Genomic DNA, 26,417 nt, shown 5'->3' with positions numbered 1-26,417 from the left:
CAAATCCTTATATTTATTCCCTAGAGCCTCGAGATGATGCCTTTTGTTTAGGACTGAATTTTCATATATCGAAATTGGTCTATTGCAAATCGTGTAATTACTTTCGAAGTCATTTGAAAACTGCGTTATAGGATTATTTATTGTATTAGGAGCTTATGGTAATGAGGCAATTATATATAAACAAAGATTCTCAAATACATCTTTGTTAACAGAGTAAGCGTGGATCAAATTAAAACAACAAAACGGTGAAATCAGATTTCGAAACACCGACTCTTGAGGTATAGATTCTTGAGTACTACTCACTTCTCATCCCGTATTAGATCGAAATGATCATTGAGGTTGGGGGAGAGTGCCGATCTTAGTGGTTGTTTAGGCTTAGAGTTTTAAATGGTTAGCTATTAGTTCCCCTAAGGACAGAAGCACCAATATCACAGCGCTTCCAAAGTGAGTGGACTAGATCACTGTTTCCGCTGTGCCAACTGACTGACCTCAGCGTTATCAATCTCAAAAAGACAAAGAGATGATTCGGCCTTCTCCTTTTCTTCTGACGCGCCACTGTCTGTTTCCATTTTCTCGTCTTTAGTTTCCTCAGCGATAGCGGCTGCCTTTTGTTGAGCATGCGCCAGAATGTTCTTGCAGACTTGGCTATCAGAAGCCCGGATGAATGACGTCACTGATGGGAGCATGCTGAATGTTGTAGACGGAGTCACAGGCCTCTCGCACGCAGACACGGCCAGAAGAAGCTGAAAAAAGCATGGGACCAGGAAAAATCAATTACGGTTCACTGATTACGCGCTCTCTAACAAAATACCAGGTATACCTCAATGCACTGCTTAATCCAAAAGTGAGGGCCCATAGCTTCCCAGTTCTGAAAGAGGACAAAACGAAAGAAAAATGAGAAATGAGGCTCGCGAATGGAAAAAAAAAAAACTGTCAAAACAGGTTCCAGGAATTTCACAAAATACACCAGGACAAAACGTTACCTATATATTCTTAATTTGAGTGGAAAGTTGAAATCTTACCTGTGAGCAGAAAATGTAAAGCAGGCGATCGTACAACTTCTTCTTCATTGTTTTGTCGAATACCTATGGAAGGAAAAGCTGCTTCTAACAAGGTCCACTGTGATTTACTGCAAATGAGCCGGTATGAAAACATGACCTAAAAATTCGACCAGTGTTTACTCGCAGTCTCCTAATTCACGAGAAGTTAAAATTGGAGTGTTCTAAAGTTTGTCATAAATGAGAAAATCGTACTCAAAGGTTGACGAACGAGATCGAAAGTGGAATGATTGTTATTGTAAATCAATAAATTCTTCTTAAATCGTGAAAACAAAGACTATACAGGAATATTCTTGAGTCAACACAAAAAACACTACCTTTCTTCTTTGGTCTCACCTCCATAAACCTTGATCGAATTTGAGGCTGGATACAACGCAGTCCAGATAGGAATGCAGGCTCAAGTTTCGACGCCAACTCCGTGTTCACAAGTGTCTCATCTCTGAGAAAAATAACAGGAACAATTCAACTAAATTTACGTCCTTTATTACATAGCTGCCTTAGGAAATCCAATATTGTCAGTAGATATATTTGTAAAAAAAATTTTGTACAAATGTTTAATTTCATTAAATTGTGGTCCAAATTAGTGAGTGTTTTCGCTCATGAGACCAGCAGCCATATTTGCAAACTAAAGCAAAAGGAAGAATTGCCATAAAAATTGAGTTACGATAACTCTCAAGAAAGAAACGACAGTTTTCAATTTACAAAACATGTTTCGACATTCTCATGTCATCTTCAGTTGCAAATGAGCTTTTAACGTTTACAGGCACCTGCAGTCATCTAGGGCCTGTCATGACTCTTTGTAACACAGAATGTTTCACGATCTTAGATTCTGCCGCCTCAAAATTCCAAATTAAGATCAAGGAGGCATTGTGAACATTAAGTGGGAAAATCCCATTCTTAATCAGCAGTTGAGGCATCTAGACTTGTCTCTTTCTTTTTAATTACGTTGTTCCTTTTGTCTCTTATTTTATTGTTATACGCGTTATTTTTGTTTTCCGTGCATTTCGTATTTCATATTCAAATTGTACGCAAGTTTTGACGCGTTATTTTGTAACGTTCCTTAATATAAATTCAAATGTACAACCGTTAAAAGCTCATTTGCAACTGAAGATGACATGACAATGTTGAAACATGTTTTGTAATTTGAAAACTGTCGTTTCTTTCTTGAGAGTTTAAAACAGAGTTCACGTCAACAACAAGTCAAGTCAAAAACAATCTGGATACTACTTTCCAGTAACCAATCAAATGCCAAGGAATACAACGACGCTGGTTATTGAAACGCGCCGCTTGTCTTGATACTGGCGGGACTTAACCGACTCTTGGATGAAGAGGCAGTTTTGGCTAAACTTCAGAATACCCCGCCACTTATTTGCATTTCATTGGATAAGAATAGGCTCTGTTGTATTTAGTCTCGTTCTTCAAAAGATGCCGCATAGGGGAAACAAGGAATACGGGGCGGGGTATTCTGAAGCTGCTCCGCAGTATGACTCAGTTTTATAATAAATAAGTATCAGGACTCCTTGCTTGCCCAGTTTGAAAATAATTGGACGACAAGAAAATTCCGACGATTTACCAAAATTGGACAACACCGTAGGCCATACAGTATCTAACTTAGCAGTCAGAGGCATTGGGCTCTGATCTTCAATAAGTATTTCCTTTGTTTTGGTTAAAAAACGTGGCCACTGGTCACGTGATTGAAAACTAAGAATAGAGAGCTTTCTGCAAAGACAACTACGGGCGCCTAAGTGAATCGACGGCCTTAACACCAATTTTCATCGTGGCATGTTGATATACACTTTTTATGCCATACGACTCGTAGTATTCGCGAAATTATTGTAATAAAGGGAAATAATATCCTTAGACATCGTTGGGGTAACCGTCGAGGTCGTTCTTGCTCTAGTTCCCTAGACGAAAATCACTGGTCACGTGAGTCAAAAGGCAGTATTTATCATATATGTCCCACCTGTAGACATAATTGACGAGCTCCAAGAATTGTGCCTGCAGTTCAAAATCTTCCGGAAATCTTTTCTCATAGTTAAGCATCATTCGAACCAACAACAATGATTTCTCTTTCGGTGTTGGGAGTCGTTGCATGGTTAACTGTATCTAGAAGGAAAAGTAAAACGTTTGATGTGACAGTTTATTCACAAGAGAAATCATATCTTACAAAAAGTTGGTCAACTTACCAGTTTTGTTTTGACCCAATCTTCCACGATTTTAGTGATGGCCCGAAGAAGCTTCGAGTCCTAACAGCAAGAATATTCTCTGTATCAGACAAAAATCTTTTGAACCAAGATTGTAGCGAATTGTCAAAGAAAGGCATATTCGCACACAGGTGGTCGAAAGGACAATCACTTCCCCACCGTCTGTAAAGTTAAAGGGCCACCGACAACCAGTGTCCTTTGCGCGCCTTTGTTGTTGTTATTATCCGGGCAATAGAATCGGCCGGTTCGCTTCAGAAACATCCCGTGAAGAAGAACTTCTGCGAATTCGCTGTTCGATTTGTTTTTTTAATCCAAACGCCTTCCTCCTTTCGTTCCATAATCTTAAGGTTGAAGTAGTGAGCCAAATAACAGTTTTCATTTCGCTTTTAACACGAACACAACACCCAAATAACGCCAAAAATACAATATTTAAACATTAAGGAAAATATTAACAAAGTTTGAAGCTACTGGGCATCCAAAACACGACGATGTGAGGCGATGGAATTTGACTTTTCAAGAAATACTAGTTTCTGTATTACAGAAAATGGCGCCGATAGCTTGCACGCCCGCAAAGACTTGTGGTTGTCGGTGGCCCTTTAATAACGGCTCTTTTCGGGAAGGACAACGAGAAAGTGATTACATGTTGCACAGGCAGAGTAACGTGAATCTTGGCATAAACTTATACATGCAGACGTTTTACTCACTGGTGACTTTTCAATCAGTGTTGTTAGGATGAAGAAGAAGTGCTTTCGTATATCAGCAGTCATGACTCCAAGTCGACCTCTAATCAATTCCAGACACAAAATCAACATATCACTAGCACCTAGAAAATACATTAAAGTTATTTTAAGTAAGTATATAAAGTTCAAAAATTAAAAGACGCTTTTAAATGAATAAAACTAGATGATCTTCAAAATTTGCATACCGAAACTAAAGAGAATCAAATGAACACATGCAGCACAAGATAGTCAGGCCGCAGAAAACGTGGGAAGCTGGCACGTCCAAGTGAAGGAAATCACCTAGCTAGTACCCTTGCATGTTGGCAAAATGGGGGGGGGGGGGAGGGGGGAAAGGGGTAGGAAGCAGAGCAAGACGTGTAGTGCGCGCAAAGTGCATAACAATGACCACAACCAGGTTTTCTGAGCCCGCGAGACTGAGCACCCCCCCCCCCCCACCTCTCCCTCCAGCAAACCATATTTTTAACGAAAACCGCTGGTCAGCAACCTGGTTTTGGTCATTGCTGCTGTCTAAGGTCTTCCTTTGCAAACCCAGAAAAGTATACACCTTATTCCAAAATGGCCACCAATTTTAGTATTCTCTTATTCGCTTGCAAATAAGCCCTTGTTGCCTCGTTCATGGTGAAATGCTCTTTTGAATTTTCAGCTTAAGAACGATGCACCAAGGGCTAATTTGCAAGCAAACAAAAGAATACTAAGATGACCGCCATTTTGGAATGAGGTGTTTGTTTTGGACGCCAGCGCAACAAAGCCGCCCAAAAAAATTGGGTGTATACATCATCTTCTATACCTTCGCCAAGAACTGCAGTGATGTGATCCTTGTGCATTTTCTGCAAGGCCTTGAAAAACGGTGTCATCAATCTAAATGCAAGGTAATTGATGATGATTCTCCGAAGATGAGATAATCAATAGTGAAAGGTAAGCACTTTTTCAAAGTGCATTTGAAAACTCTTTGTTCTGAAAATAGACCCATTTCATAGTCGCGGCAAATATAATGCTATAATGAGCTTTTCTAGCCTAGCTAGCGAATTTCTGTTTCAAAATGAGGGCAGTTAACGTAAGTACAAAGAATGTTAATGTGGTCGCCATTTATTAAAGTGGTCAATGGGCAAATCCAAACGAAAACTTCTGCAAACAATGACACAAAAGGATGAAAAACGTCTGAAAACGCATTTGTGTACATAGGGGAAACGGAAAGTCATATAAAAACAGCGCTTCGAGCGTTTCAGCGTGAATAGGAGAAAATCGTATGAAAACGCTGCCGGCGTTGATGGAAATGTTTTGTGTTATTTACACCAAAATGAAAACAGTAAATTTTCAAAAAGAGTTAGTTTGGGTGGGGTCTCGAGCTTCATCATTCGTCTTATTGAATGGGTTACCTGGTAAAAGACCGCGTCTTAACACGCTCTTTGTTGTTCTTCACAGTCAATCGTCTACAAACTCAAATCTGTTTTTTTTTTTTTTCAGCAGACGTTAACATTGCAAACCGGAGAGAAAATCAATGAGGCCTCATTTCATTGACTTACCTATCAATGTATGACGGGTTGTGCATACAGGCTGCTTTCAGCATCATCAAGGGACCATAGAAAATGGACGTTGCTCCGTTTTGTGACCTACAGAACACACAAAAAGTTTCAACGTACAACAAAAATAAACGTAGCAATAGGCCATTTCCGAGTTCATATCTACCTCCTCTTCAAGGCGAGTCTAAGTGCGAAGTTTCTGTTATGAAAATTAGGTTTCATTCATAATTATGTAAAGTAGAACTAATCACCATCACAAAAACTTCGCACTTAGACTCGCTTTGAAGAGGAGGCAGACATGAACTCGGAAATGGCCTATTCCATGTAACTTGCTCGAAGCGCGGGAAAATCGGGCGCGCAAGTAGTGAATGGTTTTGGTTTTCCTTCTCATTGGTTGATAAACTGGCGAGAGATTTTTAAACCAATCACCAAGCGTAGCAATTGCAATCGCGTAATTGATGTTTTGACAGTCATTTGAAAACTGCTCTTTTAGAGAGATTTAGCATTGGGTTTAGTCGAAACGACAGGCATGAGATGTGTCTACTGGCACCTACGGTAGTTCTCACGCGAACATGTGGAAAATGAATTTAAAACATGATGAACCCGAGAACTGACGGCACCTTTCGTAGTTGGTGAGTCCTTCATAAATCACTTTTCCAACATTTCCATAAAGCGTTTCCAGTTCTTCATATTTTGACGTTGCTGTCCCTAAAAAAGACAAACAGTGCGTCACGTGCCTAATTATGAAATGTAAGGTCTTAATAGAACCTTGAAAACAAACTAATGTAATACCTGATTCAAGGGGAAACAGCGTCATGAGCCGAGCTAAAAGCGTGTGAATAGCACGGATGACCTGAAAGAAAAACAACAAAATACGTACACATAAAAAACGTTAAGAATTCTGTTGCCTAAAGTTCTTGCCTGGTGGAGAAGAAATTTTAACCAGTTGATTGCTTTTGAAGAAGAGTAGAGCCTGAGAATCAACAAACTAAACCCAAATATAACGTTGTGCCCGGAAATCAAACCAAGGCCTCGTTGGGTGGAAGGTAAGTATCTAAAAGCTCTCACAGTTTCATACATGACATACCTTGGTGTTTTGACAGGTCATACATGTGGCAACGCCACGTTGTAGCGGCTTAAACAAAGTCAGTATTGTCTGCTGCGGCTAAAAATTTAATGAAGACAAGAAATTTTAAAAATTAAAAAAAAGTTCACACAGGTCATGTGAAGGAAAACTGTCACTTCTTGACACCAATGCAAACGCTTTCTTTTGATACAATCATTTTGTTTAATATCTTAGAAGTTTAGCCTGCGATTTTGGCCTGTCTTTGATCACAAATAAGCCCAGAGTTGGCACTGTACCAATACAGACCTGAGTTTTGTACATGATCGATATGCAAATCGCGTTTTTTAATGCTTACAATTCAGTCTTGCCTCCAGTCAAAAGCTGGGTCACTGTGGAGAGAGCTATTCAAACTAAATAGCTACCACTAGTCACCTACACTGTGATGAATAGTTTTTTTTGTTTTAGTACACACTAAAACAGTGAGATAATACAGCTCAAAAAGATGATTTTAACTCATTTATTCCTGCAACGAGTACAACCGGACGTTTTCAACCAACCTCTAGAGACACCAACAAGAACGGAGAAACGTACGACTTCTGGTGGACGAATAAAAGGAGCTGATGAGAGATCCTTTGCTTTCGTCCACCAACATGGCGGCGATGACGTCACGTGACAACCTCCCATATTCTCGCGCGCAAATCCCGCGCGAGTTTCTCGGAGGTGAATAGTTCTATTCACCTCAGTGTCGGTGGCTAGCGGTGGATATTTACCGAGCCGAAGCGGCAAGGTAAATATCCAACGCTAGCCACCGACTCTGAGGTGAATTGTTGTTTTAGTGTATACTAAAACGGTGAGATAATATACAGCACAAAAAGTGTATTTGGATGTTTTCTTCACTTGTCACGGATGCAAATCGGGACGCCATTTTTTCCCGAGTTGCTCGGAGGTATATAGCACAGGATATTCGGAGTTTGACGAGCCAATCAGCGCCCGCGTTCAACGCTATCCACTGTTTTAGTATATACTAACAAAGGATATTCGGAATTTGAGTAGCCAATCAGGGCGCGCTTTCAACGCTATCCACTGTTTTAACATATAGCAACATGACCTATCAGAAAACTAACGTCCTACTTACTAGAACTGAAAGAAGATAAGTTAAAATCTCAATGGCCGTGCAAACATTGGCATAGTTGGCTGCTGGCGTTTGGTCCTGGCAAAACAAAACTTTTATTTCAGTAAATAATACAAAAACAAGACAACAAACGCAACAAAATTTAATCATGATTATAACTAATTAAGGTATTTTTATAATAATTTCATTTCACTAATTACTTATCAGCTTACTGCTGATTATTATTTATCATATGTACAAAGTATCATCTGTTCACAATAACATTTTCAAATAATCAGATGGCGCTAAATTTATTTATTCCGCTAGATAACCTTATCCTCACTAACTCACCACTGTAACCAGTATCTTGTCCAACCAGCCAACTCTCAAATCAGTTCCTTAAAGATACAAAAAAGGCTTAAATAGACTGAGATCTCTTTTCACCCACTCAAGACAACAAACAACAAACGAAGAGCTATTTTTCATGTACTATTTCAAAAACGAATGCGAATGTTTCATCCGAGTTTCCAAACACGAGAAAACAGATGAAAGCACGAGGCTGCAGAGGGAGCGCTTTTGTTGTTTTCCAGTGTTTGGAAACCCTGATGAAACAAGATGCACCAGTTTGTCAAATAGCTTCTCAATAGCGCTTCAGGAATAAAGGAAAAGGGAAAAATTCAAGAAGTTATGTTGATGTTCTTATTAAGAAATGAGTTCACTAGAGTTTGATGCTTTATCAAACTCAACGGATGACGCGTCATTCCAGTGTTTAACCGGGGTTTCAAACCGCATACACGTGACGTAATTGGCGTCTCTTGGTTGGATGATAACTCTATAAATAATTAATGAGTTTGAGAATGATTGTTCTGTGTCGTACTTCCTATAAAACTGTTGTCTTTCAATCGCTCTACTGCTCTCTTAGGCACTCTTTCACCCTTTGCCTCCTAAAGAGGGACATCTACGGATTTTACTCTGTCTAACGCCACAAGATTTTACTCGTCAATGAGGGTCTCTTCTGGGGTGAAAGGGTTGACCCCGTTCCGCAAATTACGACCCAACTCATCATTTCAGTGGTTGCTTACCGGGCCACACGTCTGGTCTTAATGCAGTCTTCAGTAACGCAACGCATCGCCGTGACAACGTTTCCCCGGGGGACCCCACGGTTGTCGATGGCTCGTTTACCTGGAATACAAACCAAACGCCGGCAAATTTATACTTCAGACGCAAACGCTGCGCAAGCGCGTTTCCTATAGGTGCGCAAGACAAGTAAGCAATGAAAGCAAGGAGTTGAGTTCAGTGCCGTTCACACAGGGAAGTTTGTGGGGTAAGCGCAGACGCTAGCGTGTGCGTGGCTTCGATTTACAATCGCTTTTCTTCGCGCTAGTGTCCGCATCTCTACCGTGAACAGAAGAAAATCTAGTGCTGCATCAGTGGAGCGTTAAGAGCTAATATAAGGTAAAGTAACTTTATTTAACGTCGGTAGTTCCTTCAGCTACGAGGCTGGTATCAATGGAAGCCGACGGTGCGCCCTTTACCCCCTCCCTCTGTCAGTGCTCCATTTTACGGGAATTTAAAGCTATAGCTACACGGATCAGAGGAAAGTCGAAACAGACATTGAAGTCCCCGAGGATCGAACGGGGGATCTCTCGCTCCGAAAGCAGCGCACTAACCAATTAAGCTACACCTGATCCTACTCAACTGTATTTTCAACGTCAATTACCAAAAAATCCAGAACAAAGCGCATGTTTGTGGTGCAAGTAAAAAACACATGAAACATAAATAGCGAGGCCACATTTTACCTGGCAAGCAATTCTCAGTAAAAAGTTGACAACTGCATCAGCATGGTATTTATCTAGCGGTGACTTGACTTGACTCTCTTGAACTGCTACTCTGGCACTACCCTGTGAACAAACAAACAAACAACACATAAACAACTTCAAGGCGAACAACGGCAATAAAAAGAAAAAAGTTAAGGTCATGCAAAGGACGCAAAAACTCGAAGAGAAATTTTCAGCTTTATCACAAAACACCAGCGCCATTTGTGGAAGCTAAATAGTTGCTGACGGAGAAATCGCCGCAGACGGACAAATTATCTTGAAAAAGGGTCCAAGGTGGAGATTGTTCGACCGCCGACAAGGACGATTTTAGCGTATGGCCTAAGTTGTGATCGAAAAACGACCTCTTTCGTGACGATTGTTGAACGTTTTACAAACGAAATGATATATTTTCCGGCGTCGTCCTGGAAGACGTCATAGTCGTCGCTTTTGTCCCTGCAACCCAGCCAAGAGCTCCAATGCATAGCCGCGCACGCGCAGGTACACATCAAGGCCGGTACACACGAGGGAGCTCCCTCGTGCAATAGATTTGCCCCAGGAGCTTGCTCCAAACCATACCAGTTTGATATGAGGAAGCAAAACTCGGGAGCAAAAGTTTTGTTGCGCAACATATTTTTTGGCTAGAAATCGTTGGTGCAGACGCGGAGGGAGCTTTGCTCCGGGAGCGTGTTGCAGGAGCGTGCTGCGGGAGCAAGCTCCCTCGTGTGTACCGACCTTCACACTCAAGGATTCCCAAATGAACCGAACTCACTTGCGACAAAGACCTTGTCCTCTTTGCCGTTTCTGACGTGGTTGAGTCTTCTGATGGTCGCTTGACACTTCCCACCTGAAAAAAACAACAACAACAACAAAACAAAACATCATTTAAATGCAGCAAGTTACGTACCATCGCAAAACACTGAATGATGGAACAATATTGTAACAATGTTCTTCAACATTACCTGCAAAGCCGTGACAGAGGACTGCTCGGTTGCCTATAAATGGATGGAAAATTCAATTTGTAATCCGGCTTCTGTTAACTCAGTGATGATGATGATGATGATGACTTGAATTCAAGAAACGTGAATATGTGAATTTTTGGTGATCACAGAGGAACATAATAAGGCTTCTTCGTATAATGCAAGGATTCCCACCAATCAAGCAGAAAATATGAGTCTAGTTCACGAGATAAAAAAACGGGTCAGAATAGACTGAATGCAAAGCTAAAGTGATTTTTGACAAATTCAGCCCACTGAGTTAGGACATGTGCTCTGTGAGAACAAATTCCAGTCCTGTTAGCGACATCAAGGAAACGGCGAAAAACAGGCCTAGCCCGTTCTCTTAGCACGAGATTGGGGAAATTAACATTTCATGCGGGATCTGGGACGCCGACAAAAACCGATCAATCCGGATGGCATGAAAAGAATTAGACTTTCGCTCATCTCGGGACCTTGTCCCTCGATTTCGCTCGCTCGCTCTTCTTCGCAGTCGACTTGTGGCAAGTCTAGGAAAGAATCTAAACCATCATTTACACAGCAGAGCCTGCTTTACCTCTGTGTTTGTTGGCTGCTCTTGATCATCCTTTATGCGCTGCAATTCCCACTTAAGAATCACTTCAGCCAGGTCCACTGCAAGCTTTCGGTGTTCAAAGGATGCCTACATAAAACATACCGAGGAAGCTAGGTCATTAAGAACTAAGTTAAAGCGACAACCGTCCAGGCGGTTGAAGTGTTGGAGCCGTGAGCGGTTTTCGCCGCGAGGGGAATGGAGAGCTCCTCTCTTGCCTTCATTTCTCGATTGACAAAACCACCCGCTGCGAAGCTTATACAAATCAACTAATCATTTTACTCACATTAGCCGTGAATCCTAGCCTCTGCATGGCACTTATCATGTGTTGAATCAGATGGATTCTGACTGGATAGTAAACTCGATAATGACGAACCAGTAAGGTCCTGTAAATAAAATCACCACAGTGAGTGAGCAGGAGAACTTGAGTTTTCAAGCGGCAAAAATAGCGATCCATTTTCACTCCAATCCATCAATGAGGCTAGCGCTTAACCTGGTAGACGTGTGACAAGAATCTCACAAGTTGCCACGGTAACTAATTCGGCTCAGCGCTAAATATGCCTGGCGCAAGTTAGCCCCGCTGGGCGGATTTAACGCGAAATCAAGAACTGTAACTTACAGCATGTGAACCAGCTGCGCCACGGTGTGTCCTTCTTCGACGATGATTTTCTTCGTCCAGTGCGTTAACTTGGCCTGAAGTTGAGAAAATGTCTGTATATTTAGCAAACGTCAAGCAACAGCGACACTAATGAACTGCTCATCACGTAATTCATCCAAAACGAAGGCCACGTTGAAGATCAATTTAATGACGTCCCTCGTGAAAGGATTTCTCGAAATTCCCGATAACGTTACGGATTTGTCCAGGGCTCCGTGCTATACTATTATAATCAAATAAGAGGCGAGGTTGGAAACAGTTGTGAGGTGTCTGAAAGACTTAAGCTGCCACTATAATTGCTTCCATTGTGTCTGAGAGCAAGTTGCTAAAATACCTACTTACATCGGCGCGCGAACAAACAGCACTTTTGCTCGCCGTGTTAATCGAGACGGCGACAGAGACCCTTCCGAGATGGATGTCAAAAATCAAATAATCACATCCACATCAGGACTTCTTAATCAAAAATTGTACTTAGACGCAAAATTGAAGTTTGCTTACGTAATAAATAACGATCAAATGTTAACCTTGGATGTCATTGCCCCCATGGGCCTCCTACAATTCCGGAAACTATCCGAACATCCGAAATAGTAATCGGAAGGTCATAGTTTCGACTTCTGCTTGGCGCATTCCGATTTTTCCCGAGTACTCCCGAATCAGTACTGACAAATGAATCGCTAATTTCAACTTCCTTACATTCTCATCCTCCATTCTTGCCGGCATCGAGGGTGTTAAAATATCCAGAGCTTGTCTTACTACACCGCGCGCTTCGACTGCATGAGCTTTAAGCAAGCTGTGGAAAACCTAGAACAACAAAATAGAAAATGAAAATTTCGAATTTATTTCGAATTTATTTCGAATTTATTTCAAGTTTATTTTTTTATAATTTGATCGTTAAGGAAATAGAGCAAAGAAAACTAACACATCACGTTACCTGGAGAACAATTCTCTTGTGAATAGCAAACTTGGCAATGATGTGAGCCAGCAGCAAGTGACCGTGGTATTTGGTAGAGGGATCCTAAATTAAACACAGGAAATAAAGGACCGTTAAGGTTATAAGAAAGACCAGGTAAAAAGGCTTTTCAGGAACGACGAAACGACGGAACAGAACAACAACGACTGTTAAGAATCCCCAACTGGCCGGAGGCAAACCAGTTGGCTATTTACAAGTGCAGCTGGGAAGTTGAACCAGAGACTACCAGGATCAAATTCAACGAGTGGTCAGACCGGGTCTTGAACCCGGGATCTCCGGATCTCAAGGCAAGCGTCCTAACCACTGGGCCACACTCCCTCAAAAAGCTCTTAAACTTGTTGATCAACACCCGAAATAAGACGGCTACAGTGTCGGCTTCACAGTTCATACAAGGGTAAACTGAGTCCATGTACCACAAATCAGTGATCTTTTTTTGGCCTCAAATAGGAATGAAAACCTATAATGTTCATAACTGATAAATACTACAACATCTACAACAAAAGGTGGGTAGCTTTAGAGTACTGTATTTACAATGGGGCCTTGTGAAAGGAATGCGTGATATTGCAAGTTACTTAATTTGACTTCTGTCCAAATTCTACAGTCAGACATTGTGTTTTTTAGATACAAAATACAATGTGAGTAAAACAAAAATAGATAATAAGATAGATAATCTTTAAGACACTAGTTAAAGAAAAATACTACTTAGAATAAAAAAAAGAACTCGTGATTCTGAGGTATATGCGGGCCTCAGCAATGCGTTTCAGTTGGCTATATCTTCATGAATTATTAATACATTTGCAAGGCAGAACGTCCAGATTACTGGTGAAATAGTTTCATTGGTGATGGAATCAGCAACACCGACTGGCCAAACACGATAACTACAGCTGAGATGGCGCACATTAAAAACATGAACTACCCAGAATCCCACCCAAGTGATACAAACGCTGCTTCCGGTATACATCACTTCCGCTACATTACAACTGTCTTACCACGCATTGTTTGGGCAGCAAGCACGGCCAGGCAAACGTCATTAAACGTCGTAGCTTTCTTCCCTGCTTTCTGAAAAAAAAGAATGAGACACAGAAAATGAATCGTGCCTTCTTTGGAACTGAAAAGAACTCTTTGAAGAAGGCGGCGTTGACCAGCAGTTCAGGAGATGATTTTGGACGCGGATACTTCGGATCGAAATCGTACTCAGACAACCAACTGGATTTGTCCCGTTAAGTTATCCCGCTTGATTTTCCAGTTTGGCGTCCGTTCGGTAACCACGCTTTGAAAAAGGGGAGTTTATTAAGAAACAACGATGGTTATGCCGACAAAAACGTCACTTCAACATTTAACTGTGCGCGATATTAACTATTTCGCGATCATTCCACCTTGCTCGTGTTGTACAACTAAACGGGCGAAGTTCACGTATCCTACGACTGGATTTGTACGAACGGTTTTGAAAGAAAAGATAGAGAAAGAACAAGGCATTCTTCCATTCTCCCGTTTTCTTCGATCTTCCCACGTTGTTGTACGAAAACATATGCCGCACCTATGCGGCACAATGACTTTTTCTGTTTCAACCAACGATAATAATTTTGTGGCGTTGCCACGGCTGTAGCTACGGCGATGGTTGCGGTCGCATTAGGGAGTTAACAAGGAGCTTAAGCAATGACTACGGCAACGGCAACGAGAACTTCATGTAAAAACATAAATTCCCGTTAGTGCGATCACTTCGCGACTATTCCGAACTTTTTAATATGACAAAGGTGTGGCAGTCCTTCAGAAATGAAACCGTTACGAGCGGCGGTTAATTTAGGGGAGAAAAATGAAAATTTATGTCCAAGTGCTGACGTTCTCCATAACACCTCAAACTTGGTTATTTCACGTTGTAGTTTTGCTGACGACGGCAAAGAAATTGACAAAAAGGAAAAACGCACGTGCAGGGCGTGCAAAGCTACTGCTTTTGCCTACTGAATATGCAAATTTGTAACGTTCTCGTTGCCGTCGCCGTTGGCGTTGCTAAAGCTCCCTAACACTGGTGTTAAATCAAGTTCTATTGTTCAGTGTTCCCCTTCGAGAGTTGACACTAGAGTAGTGTCGACCCTAGTGTTACACGGTGTTTCTCTCAAGTGCGACTACAACCAATGACACGTTGTTGTCGTTTCCTAAACTCCCTCATAACAAAATGGTTGCTTCTCTCCAGGGTTTCTTATACCTTTGCCCCCCCCCCCCCCCCCCTTCCCCCAGAAAAATACAGATAAGAACGTTAAGAATGACACTTCATGACAGTGGTAAATTTTTAAAAAAAACGGCTAACAAAACCAACTCACTTATTCGCAGCATCGTGGATATGTTGAGAGGCGTGTTCCACAAGCAAAGCTGAGAACTGAAGCAGCAGAATGCGAACAGCATCCTAAAATTACCAAACCAAACATTTAGAGTTCTGAAAGGCCTCTCTTTTTACACTTGACGATCGCGGCTGGTGACTGCTATACAACATTTAACGCTACAGAAATTGTGACACATCAAGAAAGAAATTCACAATCATCTTTCCGTAAGCTGTGATGTTTTGTGTTGTTTTCGTTCTTACCTTGCACTGAAGAAGGCAATTTTCTTTAATTCAAACGGATCAACCAAATACTTGGCTCGTTTTGTGTCCTTCCCGCGTGCAATTAATATAACACCATCACCAAAACTGGATTCTTTTAAAAAATATTGTTACTTACGGAAGTGCCAAAGGGATTCTCAGGATCAATAACTTTGGAAATAAAGACACTGATAACATTCTCGTTGCTGTCTTGTTCAGGACTCGGGGGTCCGCCAATCAAGCTGTCTCCTTCACCGCGCTCAAACGAAACTTGAAACATGGGAATCAACACATACTGCAGGGCCTGAGAATAAAAAAAAACCGAACCATTTAAGGACGGTGCCTACTAATTAACGATATTTTTGCCCCGGTGTGTGATTATGCAGGAAATGTAGATCTCAACAAGTGTTATTGAAATCCAAAAAGAAAATTGGGGGTAAACACGCATTTTTCAAAGATAATTCATTAATAATATTTGTAAAAAGCTTTAAAATACAAAGCAATGTATGGCGTTCTTACTCAAATTGAAGCTTAAGTATCTCTGACAAATGCATGGTTACCCCCAATTTTCTTTTTGGATACCAAGAGTACTTACTAAGGTCTACTTTTTCCGTATAGTTTTAAACCGCGCAAAAATATCGCTATATTAGTACGCATCACAGATAGGAAATCCGAGTGTCTCGAGATGCGCAGAACGTATGCGCAATAACAATAGTAGGCACCGTCCTTAACGATAGATAAATTTGGTGACACTCGCCTTTGACGTGACGTGACGGCCGCCATGTTGGTGTAGCCAACTAATCCTCTGGGAATTGAGCTCTATTATCGTGCAAACGTCTTCTTTTGTTTCGGTGAAAAAACAAGGTTCCTGATTACCTGAGTGATAACACTGTAGATTGGTTAGGTCTTTTTCGTAGAGTGTATCGGAAATGATTCCTCCAGGAATCAGTCGTAAAAGAATTCGGGAAAAATTAACGTTACACTCAATCGCTATGAAATTTGCCGTGACACGCTGCCACTTTCCCTGAACGTTTCCTATTCGATGCTTAAAACCCGCTTACATACATAAGACCATTCTCCTTCAGATCATCATCGGCTTGCCCGAGGCTGCCCGTCGGGTGAAATTTTGTTTCGGTCAGAGAACGACTATAGAAACGTTTTTCAGCCACAAAACCTAAGCCAAGATATCCCGATTGTAATTCCAAATCAGTTACCACTTACTTGAAGAAACCAAGTTAGGACCAGGCATGAAAACAAAGGCTTTGCTTTCACAAGCTTTCCAAGTTTAAATTTGTATTTACTCTCCTGCTCGGTTCAATAGGATAATAGACCTTTTTGCAGATACGGCAGCCATTTTGATTTCTTTCGTTTCAAATAGCATTTATGGGATGCCCAGGGGGCAAATACATATCAATTTGCCTCCCGAGCATCCCATCCCTCGAAACAATAGAAATCAAAATGGCCGCCGTATCTGCAAAAAGGTCTATTCCGAAGTGTGCATGAAATTAAAAAAAAAAGCGAATTTTCAAAAGGAATTTTACGAGTTTTTTTTTCTTAAAAACAACGGAAAATAAAAAACCACTACCCTTGATGTGGACCCTGTTTTTTTTTCCGCAAGTGTAAAGTTTGAAAGTCGCCTTTTCTTTTCATGCTTCACCCCATTTTCCCATCTATCCGATTTCGTCTCCTTGTGTCAAGCAGGCTTTGCTGATCAAGACTAGATGGCACGTTTAACAGACGAACCTTTGCTTTCAGCTCCTGAGGGAAGTTTTGGTCATGGAAAAGTTCCACGAATTTGAAGAAAACAGCTCTTTTCTGCTCCACGGAATAACTCTGAAAAAAAAGATATTTCATTAAGCTAATTAAACTTTTAAAAACAAATAGAATGTAGAATAGACCGCAGGTGGTTGTTGAAACGGTAAACTAACATACCTTGGCAACAGTTTCATCTAAGAACTTCCTTAGAAAGTGAAAATCAGGAACATGGCGTATGGTAAATACACGTAATAACTGGAACAATAATTCCACTTCAGAGGCCCGATGTCTAAAACAGATGATGAAAAGCGAAAATGTTCATTTGAGAAAAAAATCAGACTAGTTGCTCTCGATGATCGCATCAGAGGCAGTCAGACAATCACGAGAACCAGTAAGAACTCATAGAGTAAACCTTCGACAGACGTAGAGCTAGACAAAAAGGGAGTGAGACAAAATAAAGTCCTGAGTTTTGGTGTTCAGAAATTCAGACAAAACCATGGCGGCTATCGCAAACTTATGCCTGAATGAACTATATTTAAATGTTTAACTCATATGACCAGCGAGACACAACTCCCAGTAACCGCAACCTTTTGAGTTCTTAGACCTAATGAGTGTAATTCAGAGCTAAAAAATGGCATCGAACGTTTCAAATGGCAACGACCGTTCTGAGAAATGGCAACGACCGTTTACGAAAGGGAAATTTGCGACGCCGAGTCTGGGAATAGAACCCGGGCCACATTGGTGGGAGGCGAGTGTTCTCACTCGCACTGCGTCGTCTCCGCTCCCTACTGCTCCTGAAAATATGCCCGAAATCCTTCTCTCGTTTTTAAAGAGAATATAAAAAAAGGTTCACTGATTTTCAAATCTGGCGCTCAAGGCGCGCTTCAAGGTCCCGGATATGTCGAATCATTCTGGGCCCCAGTTATTCAACGGTTGGATAATATTAGAGCCACTTTCAAATGACCTTGAAAAATAAACGTAAACAATTATCGAACAAAAACAAACGAGCGCAAATTTTCATTGGCTTAGCGAACGCGGAAGCAATCAACGTCATCTTGCCATGGATCTTTCTGGAAAGTTTCGCTTTGACGTCATTAGAAATGCAGTAAGGTAATTGGGCAATCGAACTGCCCATAATAGGAGTTTCCTTGGCAGGAATTAATAAAGAGAAAGTTTGTTGTAATCTTGCCAAACATTGGTCCGTGAAACAAATTGCGAACACCTTTTCAAGGTCATATGAAAGTCGCTCTATCCAGTGGACAGACAAGTCACTATCCAGAGTATCAAAGATCCCCCATGTTAAACTTTGGCGAAGGTTTTCGTATACTCTTTAACTTGTGCTTAGATTGTAAATATCCACGGTCACGAGTCAAAACAAATACTGAAATTAATCTTTGCACAAATTCAAACTCCGGATGGTGACAAGTTCAGTGGATCAAGTTATTTGCCCTTTGAATAAATGGAGCCTGGAAGATGAAAAGTTTCTCTGACTTTGGCAAAACAGGCACAATATTAAATCTCTGTAATAAACATTGATTCCCGGTAACTCATTTCCTTAATAAAAATAATATAATTTGCATTGCCTTATGACGACAGAAGCCTGCCATTACGATAAAAATGCGAGTCTAGATTTCTCCCATAGAGCGTTTTCACTCACGTGACCCGCAGCCATATTGGATTACCGAAGAAAAAGAAGGTATTTACATAAAATGAGTTCAATAGGCCATTTCCGAGTTCATGTCTGCCTTCTCTTCAAAGCGAGCCTAAGTGCGAAGTTTTTGTGATGGTAATTAGTTCTACTTTACACATGAAAGAAAACTAATTTGAAGAGAGGCAGATTAAACTCAGAATGGCCTATTCCCGGACGATTACTTTGGTACACCATTATGGCCACCGTTTCTTTGTTTTGGACACCAACATGGCCGCCGTGACGTCAAGTGAAAACGCTCTATAGAGATTTAATTTTGAAGAACATCTAAATTCAAATGCGTTTTTCGCGTTCCGAAAGCAGACTGCTTAGAGAGAAGAGGGAATCAGGAAATGCGGAGGAGCGACAAACATAAAACAAGTGTGTTCAAGATTGAACTTGTCATTATGTCAGATGACTTACTTGATGTAATTCAACAAACACTTAGCAAGAAGTTTTGGTTCGCGCCAACGATGAATTGGAGTGCCATCCTAAAAACGCAATCCACAACAAAGTTAGACATAATTTTTATTGCATTCTACCGCCTCTTCTGGGGGGCGCAGTGATGTGAGATAGAAGAGAGACTTTGCTTCGCGTTCTCGTGAAACAACAAGCATGAAAAACGGCAGGATGGTGACAATTGTCTTATTCTAACTTGTAAAAGGAGAAATGATTGCTCAATATCTTACTCTTACGGGCAAAAATAAAAATGAGCTAATACCCACGTTTTGCCGTAAATCTCTCTAGTAAGAAAATAATCAATACTATTCTGAGTAGTTTTTGGCCTGATCTAATTAATTTATTTTGCTCTCTAAGACTTTTTCCAATTTGGCAAATAAATGGATGGTTGTGGGTTAAATTGGCAGTGACCATCCCATTTCCAACGAGCTCGAATAGAATAACCTTTTTACTAGATTTAACTTTGAATGTTTGAATACATTTCATTTCTTGCCCCAAATTTTTCAATGAAAGAAAGAAATGCCGTATATTTTGAAGTGAAGATTTCTCAAATTATCCCGATCACTTTTCCAATTTGACAATTTTTTCAGTTTGACAATTCTTGCTACTGGCGCGATCATACGCTACGAGCTGATATCATAAGCGAGTTTCGTTAGCCAGTCACAAACTGAAATAAAAATATGAATAAAAAGACAACTGCAAAACATGCAAAACCATCTTTTTTTCTTAGGCAAGGATTTTTTTCTTCACTCGGGCATACAAACGAGTACCAACGTGATGCATGCAGGAGGGGATAGTACACTTTGCCGTGAGGGGACTATTATAAAAGCTCTTGATCGCCTTGTGCTGCTGAAATGTGATAAGCTTCGGCCGTGTGGCGAGTTATTTTGGTTATCGTGCGAATGAATCTATTTTTACCAACTGAGCACACTCACAAACACCATTGTGTTGCAATTTAAGCCTAAAAAGTCTTGACAAAACTTTTCTATCAATGGAAACCAAGAATAATGATGCAGTCATGACACTACTTAACTGAAGTTATCAGTTTTTCTGCTGTATTTAAGGATAGAGAGAAAACTAATGGATACAATTTTGAATCAGAAGCGGGTTTTCCATGTGTCATAATTGTGAGTCACATTACTAAGATGCTTTGATACCTTTTTCAATCTTTCTTGAAAACTGCTTGATACCCAAATTCGTCGTAAGTGGCCAATCTAAAGAGTATACAGAAAAGTGCAACGCGATTGAAAACATTGACACCGAACAAATTAGCGTTTCAATGTTCTTGAACAGGTCAATTGTACAATTATTCTAAATTCATCTTTTATCTCTTACCAAAACAGGGTGCTCAGGCAGCCAAGAATCGTTAAACTTCACCAACAACCTGAAATTTGATAAACATAAAGGGCCATGTATTTTAAGTCTAACACAGAACGAGGTTCTCAGGGAGCTTAAACGTGACGTATTTGGGCCACGGAAGGCGGAAACAGAAGTAAGCTGTTTTCCCTCTTAACCTGTCTTGGCAATACTACATTCATATTGCTAAGTATCTTTTCAATGTTAGACACCATCAGTCGAAAAATCTGATAGAGACTACTGTCTTGGTATGCGAAATGTTTACTTCCGGTTTTCATCTGACGCGCGTGCTAAAGCTCCCTATTCATTTTAACCTCCGGGACCACTAAAGTGAGTTCCGTAAAGTGCAACGCTTTTCTCCCTGTTATTTTGCTTCCTCGACAATGTTTTTTAAAATAAACGGTAGATCTGCCGTCATAAATATGACTAGGAACTTAACTATTCATAAAGTACTGGAGTCCGAGAGTTTGGTGTTAAGACGTGCTCTTAATTAGCTTCTAGTTTGCTGACTGGAAGGAACTTTACGGGGCAGGGAAATTCGTTTTTTTACATGTACGTAAGAATAAAGCAAAATGCATGGAATAGAGCTGTCGCTTTAGGGAGTGTTTTCCTCCGCCTCGCGAGTGAAAAGCTCCCAACAAAGTGATAGCTATGTCATGCTAATAAAGCCTAATAAGAACAAAACAGTTTTCCATGGCTACGACTCCCAGGGTAATATGGCTGTGCGCATGCCCAAGGTACCGCAGACCGCTGGTTTGGTGTTGGATAATTTGTGTTTGCTTGTAGCGTGTTTCAATGATAGCCCTTAATTGAGGGTTTGAATGCATAAAAAATAATACAGAAACAAAAATGTACATAAGAATAAAGCAAAGCTTTAAAACCTAATTATTTTGATTCCCTGGTTTTGCAACTCCATCTTTTTCTGTAGTGCTTGGACTTGATCTTCAGGAGGCTGATGAAAAACAAAATCAAACTCGAAAAAGAAGAAGCAACAGCCTCTTACTACGAGGTGGCTGCAAATCATAACAGCTTAAGTCTAATGAGAAGTCTTCGTGATATTTCTTCTGTTGAAGAGACAAAAGATTTACTAAAAACCATTTTATAAACTTCTTTTTGGGAGCAAGTTTCAACAGTTTTCCTTGCTTTTCACACACACCTGGCTATTTTTACAAAACAAGTTCCGCCCGTTTTGCGCAGGCAGAATGTTTTTCCTTTATGTTGTCAATTGCTCCAAATGGTATTTGGTTTTCCGCGTCTGTCATGAATGGCCAAACTAGAATGCGTTGGCATGCATCTAAAGAACACTCTAACTTGGCAGTGAAAGACAAAAAAAAACCAAATCGAACAGATAGAAATGGAAAGAAAGATTCACATGAATGGATACCAAGATATGATAAATTACGCCGTCTCGAGAGTTTTAAGCATGCCTTGAAAACTGTATTTTCGCGTTCGCTGCTTTAAGATTCGGCTGATAAACTGTACCAGGAAATTTTCACCTGTGGTATGCTAAATGTGCTGTTGACAAGTTTGAGCGAATGGGCCTCCAGGGTTTGTCTCAAAGGCTTGGACGATTCTTGGCTAAGGACATACTGTAAAAAAAGATATTGTTCAAATAAATGGGATAAAAAGACAATGGAGAACAATAAGGGAATCTTTGCTAACGTCACTGTTTACATAAAATATTTGTTTCATTAACGTAGGAGTTTCCTAAGTCACGAAGGCATCATGCTAGTTACAAATTGACTACTCCTTTTAGCTTTGATAACAAGCAGGTTATTAGTCATAAAAAACTGATAAATTCTTGGGTGACAAAGGCGCTAACGCGTCCCATGCGCACTTTAAAATTTCGAATTGGAATTTTCAAATCATCATAGCTCAGAGATTATCTGGTATATCGGGTTCAATTTTTCAGAGAAAGCTCATTAGGCAATGCACTTTCAATATTCAGTACTTTATTCTCGGCTGACTTATAAGAGGCACTGCTAACGAAGCAAAAAATGTAAACAAAGATCCCCCTATACAGAGCAACGATATTGCCTACAGGCAAAAGAAGTCTTCCTTAGTTACTCACCATTAACAGGCGATTCATTTGAGAACTAGCAAGCTGAAGCAAAAAGTAATCCACAGTCTGCGTTGGATAACGAATCAAGAACTTAAGTAATGATACTCGCAATGGGCTTCCGATCTGCAAAGAAAAAAACCCAAAATACTTGATGTACATCACAAAGCCAAGCTCACACTATACACCAAACGTGTTTGCGAAAGCACGTGCCTCCAAACCCTAACATCAATAATGTTCTACTAAGGGGGTGCGTTCCTTTGGGATGATCCGAAAAAGGATAACTGATCCAAGATCGCTTGGATCATGGTGCATACATTGAACCGAAAAATCCTTTACCAGAGTAGATTCACCGGTTCCTTTGATGCACCGTGATCCAAGCGATCTTGGATCAGTGATCCTTTTTCGATCATTCCAAAGGAACGCACCCTAAGCGTAAGCAAGGCATTGTTTGTTTGTTTGTTTGTTATTTGTTTGAGCAGGTTGAAGTTTTAGCAGCTATTCAGCTGATGTGGACCTGCTATACCCACCCACCCATGCACTCACAGAGGACAACCACAACACCGGGAAATTCATCCCCTTCTCTTCTCAAATAGTGTGTGGGTTCTTTAACGTCCCACGAGGAACTATTGAACATGGAAGATATTTGTGAGACGGGGCCTAAGGTTTATAGTCCTTATCCGAGAAGACGAAAGTCTAACCATTTGCGGATGAAATTACAAAGGCAGCACGTTCTCCTCAGTTGTTCTCCTCAGTTGTTCTCCTCAGTTTGTTTTAAGACCCTGAGTGTTGGTCCAGCCTGAGTCGAACTCACGACCTCCCGCATGCATGGCATCCCGGTGCTCAACCAACTGAGCCCCCGGTGCGCGACCCCAAACATGTGAAGACCAGCCTGGACTTGAACATAGGGGGTGGGGGGGGGGGGGGGGGACCTAGGCAGGAAGGCAAGCAGAAGTGAAGAAACTCTGGAATTTGTAATAATGGCTAAAACGGGACTCGAACATATAACCAAAGATAACGCTCCACGACTCGACCACCGAACCGTCAAGCCATTTGGGAGCTCAGCGGGTCAATTGCGAGTTCGTTGTCTAACCCGTCAGAGGTGAGAGTAGGGAGTTTAAGAAACGACGACGGCTATGACAACGACAACGCCAAAAAGCAGTAATATTATTGATTAAAAGAGCAAAAAAATGATCGTGCTGCACGTGCGACACGCATTTTTGTCCATTTCTCTCCCGTACTCGTCAAAACAAAAGGTAGCTTAAGCACGCGCGTTTTTGAGACGCGGACCGCAACCGGAAGAGAACATTTCACGTGACAGGACAGTGGTGTCTCCCAGATTTTTATACTAATCATCTCTAATGGAGAAAAAATGCTTAGCATTGTAAATGTGGTTGTGTGAAGACAAGTTAAAAGGGAAAACAGCTCACTTCTGGTTGCCGTTCGTTTTGACGACAACATGGACAAACAACAGTGAATCTTTCCTTCTCTCTCTTTGCTTCAAATCCTTACATACCAATCTGGTGATGGCATACTTCGCCCATATTGTACAACATAAAAAAGGTGGAAACATCGTGAAAAACACTTAGGATAGCACAAACTAATAGTTTGAAGTGACGTTTTCGTCACCGTAGCCGTCGTGGTTTCTTAAACTCCCTATAGTATGAAGGAGAGAGAACATAGGAAAGTCATTCAGTGGTATCGCGGATATGAAAGAGGTTTCTACGCAGGAAATCATACAAGCAGCTTCATAACATACAACTTATTCCAAAATGGCCGCCATTTTAGTATTATTTTGTTTCCTTGCAAATTGGCCCTCTTGACCTCGCTTTCAAACGTAAAATTCAAAAGAATATTTAAACTCGAACGAGGCCAAAAGGGCCAATTTGCAATCAAACAAAATAATACTGAAATGGCAGCGATTTTGGAATAAGGTGTATGACATACTCTCGATCGCGTCTTAAGATCAAACTTTTCAGAGCGTTACACTTGCGAAAAAAGAGAGAATAGGACACTGGTACGCAAATTCCAATTCAAGAGGGTCTATCAGAGATGTCGCAAAACTGCTAAGTGGTGTTTACAGGACTTCGGTTTTTAACTTGAGATCTAAAGGTTCTAATAAGTAGGTGGTTTCCATTCTGTTTCCTTTATTATTTTTTTTCACTTAACAGATAGTGCATTTGGATAAGCGTTCAAACACACGGTGCGAGAGTATCGATGGCCACTGTTCAACTGGTGTTTACAGCTTACCTCCATGAGAAGAACCTTTTCCACTTTCAGCACTAAACCAATCAGTGGTTCAATTAGCTTTGAGGAGGCAGCAGGAATCAAGTAAAACATGTTGATAATGGATGCGCAGATTTTCAATTCTTGGGGCAGCTGGCAACGGAGAAAAAAAAACCTTAACTATTTTAGGAGTTATACACAAGGATGCCAACATGGCCACCAACTTTGCTCAGAGACCCCATTATGCCCATTATGACGTCATCGTGGAAGCAAGCGGTCATTAAGAATAGACTTCACATCCTGGAGGATTACAAACATGTCGCTTTTTATGCTAGGGGCGGTGGCCTCATGGTTAGCGCGCTCGACTCCAGATCGAGTAGTCCGGGTTCGGGTCCTGGCCAGGGACATTGTGTTGTGTTCTTGGGAAAGACACCTTACTCTCACGGTGCCTCTCTCCATCCAGGTATATGAATGGGTACCGGCGATTTTAATACTGGGGGTAACCCTGCGATAGACTAGCATCCCATCCAGGGGGGGAGTTGAAGTACTCAAAGTCGCTTCATGCTACAGTAACCGGAGATAAGCGCCGGTCTGATGGGCCTTCTAGGCTCGTAGCAGACTTTGCTTTACTTACTTAATGTGGCCGTCAGGCGCAGTTTATACAGAAGGGGACAGTCGCTCCTAACGTTTGATTTTTGTTCTCACAATTCTCACTTAAGAAGAACGATTGACGCCCTAATGCTACCGTTTCGGCTAAGGAAGGTGGCCAAGCACGAGTCAATACTGTGGACTGAAATCTCGAATCTAAACACTGTTGCTTCAACGAATGAAATAATATGTGAAATAAACATATATTGAACACGCACCAGCATCGCGAGGTCACGGGTTCAAGTCCCGTTCAAGTCCTGAATTTTTCAGGCTTCTCTACGCAGTTGCTAAAATTGCGTTCACACTGACTGCAAGGATCATAGCTTCACTTGACTGTTGCTTCAAAGAAGCAACCCATGAATAACTTAAGAATTTGCTCAAATCTTTAGACACGAGAGACTCGACAGACTCGCACGTGATCCCACAGAACTAACCATGCTTTACGCAGACTTTTATACTTTAGACGCGCAAAGCAAGATGGGTATACCAAGTATATTTCCCCACTGAGGGATATATATATATTTTTTATTCATTTATTTATTTATTTTAATATATGCTTTCTAGTTGTAAATCAATTTAATCACCTCTTCAGAGTTGTGATTCGTCTTAGCAGCTGACTGTGCTGATGCAGTAGTGACAACTTCAACCCACTTCTTAAGGTGTGCCTACAGCAAAACACGAATAAAGGATGAGGACGAGGCTTGTCTCATGCACAAATTATTTACTCCACGTGCATAATTAGTATTTGCTATTCACCTCCGAGATAACCAATCAGAATGCGCGGAAAACACTATTCACTTGTGTGGTATACACTAAAAACCGTTATACAAGAGAGGTTCCACTTACACGTCCATCCATACATTTTTACTTGCCTCAAATGGAGTGGAGCATAAGGCACACAGGAATAATTTGGAAATCAACCATAGATGGGTACAGAGGAACCAGCCG

The 26,417-nt window shown here is 41.0% G+C and overlaps 1 protein-coding gene across 2 annotated transcripts in view; it reads right to left on the bottom strand.

Annotated features, from left to right (window-relative positions):
* The window catches only part of LOC138040338 (transformation/transcription domain-associated protein-like), an 86,485-nt gene that overhangs the window by 26,134 nt on the left and 33,934 nt on the right, over positions 1-26,417 (bottom strand). For both annotated transcript variants that reach the window (XM_068886085.1, XM_068886090.1), the window contains exons 52-87: positions 26,054-26,134; positions 24,846-24,974; positions 22,608-22,721; positions 22,033-22,125; positions 21,418-21,488; positions 20,516-20,564; positions 20,338-20,394; positions 19,145-19,212; positions 17,212-17,323; positions 17,023-17,112; positions 15,419-15,583; positions 15,023-15,105; positions 13,694-13,763; positions 12,666-12,749; positions 12,428-12,535; positions 11,699-11,772; positions 11,366-11,465; positions 11,065-11,169; positions 10,476-10,508; positions 10,286-10,360; positions 9,499-9,600; positions 8,782-8,881; positions 8,051-8,097; positions 7,724-7,798; positions 6,610-6,687; positions 6,315-6,375; positions 6,143-6,230; positions 5,526-5,612; positions 4,790-4,860; positions 3,967-4,085; positions 3,245-3,304; positions 3,022-3,164; positions 1,395-1,497; positions 1,023-1,085; positions 821-868; positions 489-743 (exon numbers count right to left, since the gene is read on the bottom strand). In XM_068886085.1, coding sequence (XP_068742186.1) covers positions 489-743; positions 821-868; positions 1,023-1,085; positions 1,395-1,497; positions 3,022-3,164; positions 3,245-3,304; positions 3,967-4,085; positions 4,790-4,860; positions 5,526-5,612; positions 6,143-6,230; positions 6,315-6,375; positions 6,610-6,687; positions 7,724-7,798; positions 8,051-8,097; positions 8,782-8,881; positions 9,499-9,600; positions 10,286-10,360; positions 10,476-10,508; positions 11,065-11,169; positions 11,366-11,465; positions 11,699-11,772; positions 12,428-12,535; positions 12,666-12,749; positions 13,694-13,763; positions 15,023-15,105; positions 15,419-15,583; positions 17,023-17,112; positions 17,212-17,323; positions 19,145-19,212; positions 20,338-20,394; positions 20,516-20,564; positions 21,418-21,488; positions 22,033-22,125; positions 22,608-22,721; positions 24,846-24,974; positions 26,054-26,134 — 3,261 coding nt within the window. The remainder of the gene's footprint in view (positions 1-488; positions 744-820; positions 869-1,022; positions 1,086-1,394; positions 1,498-3,021; positions 3,165-3,244; positions 3,305-3,966; positions 4,086-4,789; positions 4,861-5,525; positions 5,613-6,142; positions 6,231-6,314; positions 6,376-6,609; positions 6,688-7,723; positions 7,799-8,050; positions 8,098-8,781; positions 8,882-9,498; positions 9,601-10,285; positions 10,361-10,475; positions 10,509-11,064; positions 11,170-11,365; positions 11,466-11,698; positions 11,773-12,427; positions 12,536-12,665; positions 12,750-13,693; positions 13,764-15,022; positions 15,106-15,418; positions 15,584-17,022; positions 17,113-17,211; positions 17,324-19,144; positions 19,213-20,337; positions 20,395-20,515; positions 20,565-21,417; positions 21,489-22,032; positions 22,126-22,607; positions 22,722-24,845; positions 24,975-26,053; positions 26,135-26,417) is intronic.

This window comes from Montipora capricornis, chromosome 1 (assembly GCF_036669925.1).
Source record: "Montipora capricornis isolate CH-2021 chromosome 1, ASM3666992v2, whole genome shotgun sequence".
Taxonomy (NCBI): Eukaryota; Metazoa; Cnidaria; class Anthozoa; order Scleractinia; family Acroporidae; genus Montipora; species Montipora capricornis.
This window is presented reverse-complemented; position numbering and strand designations above follow the sequence as displayed.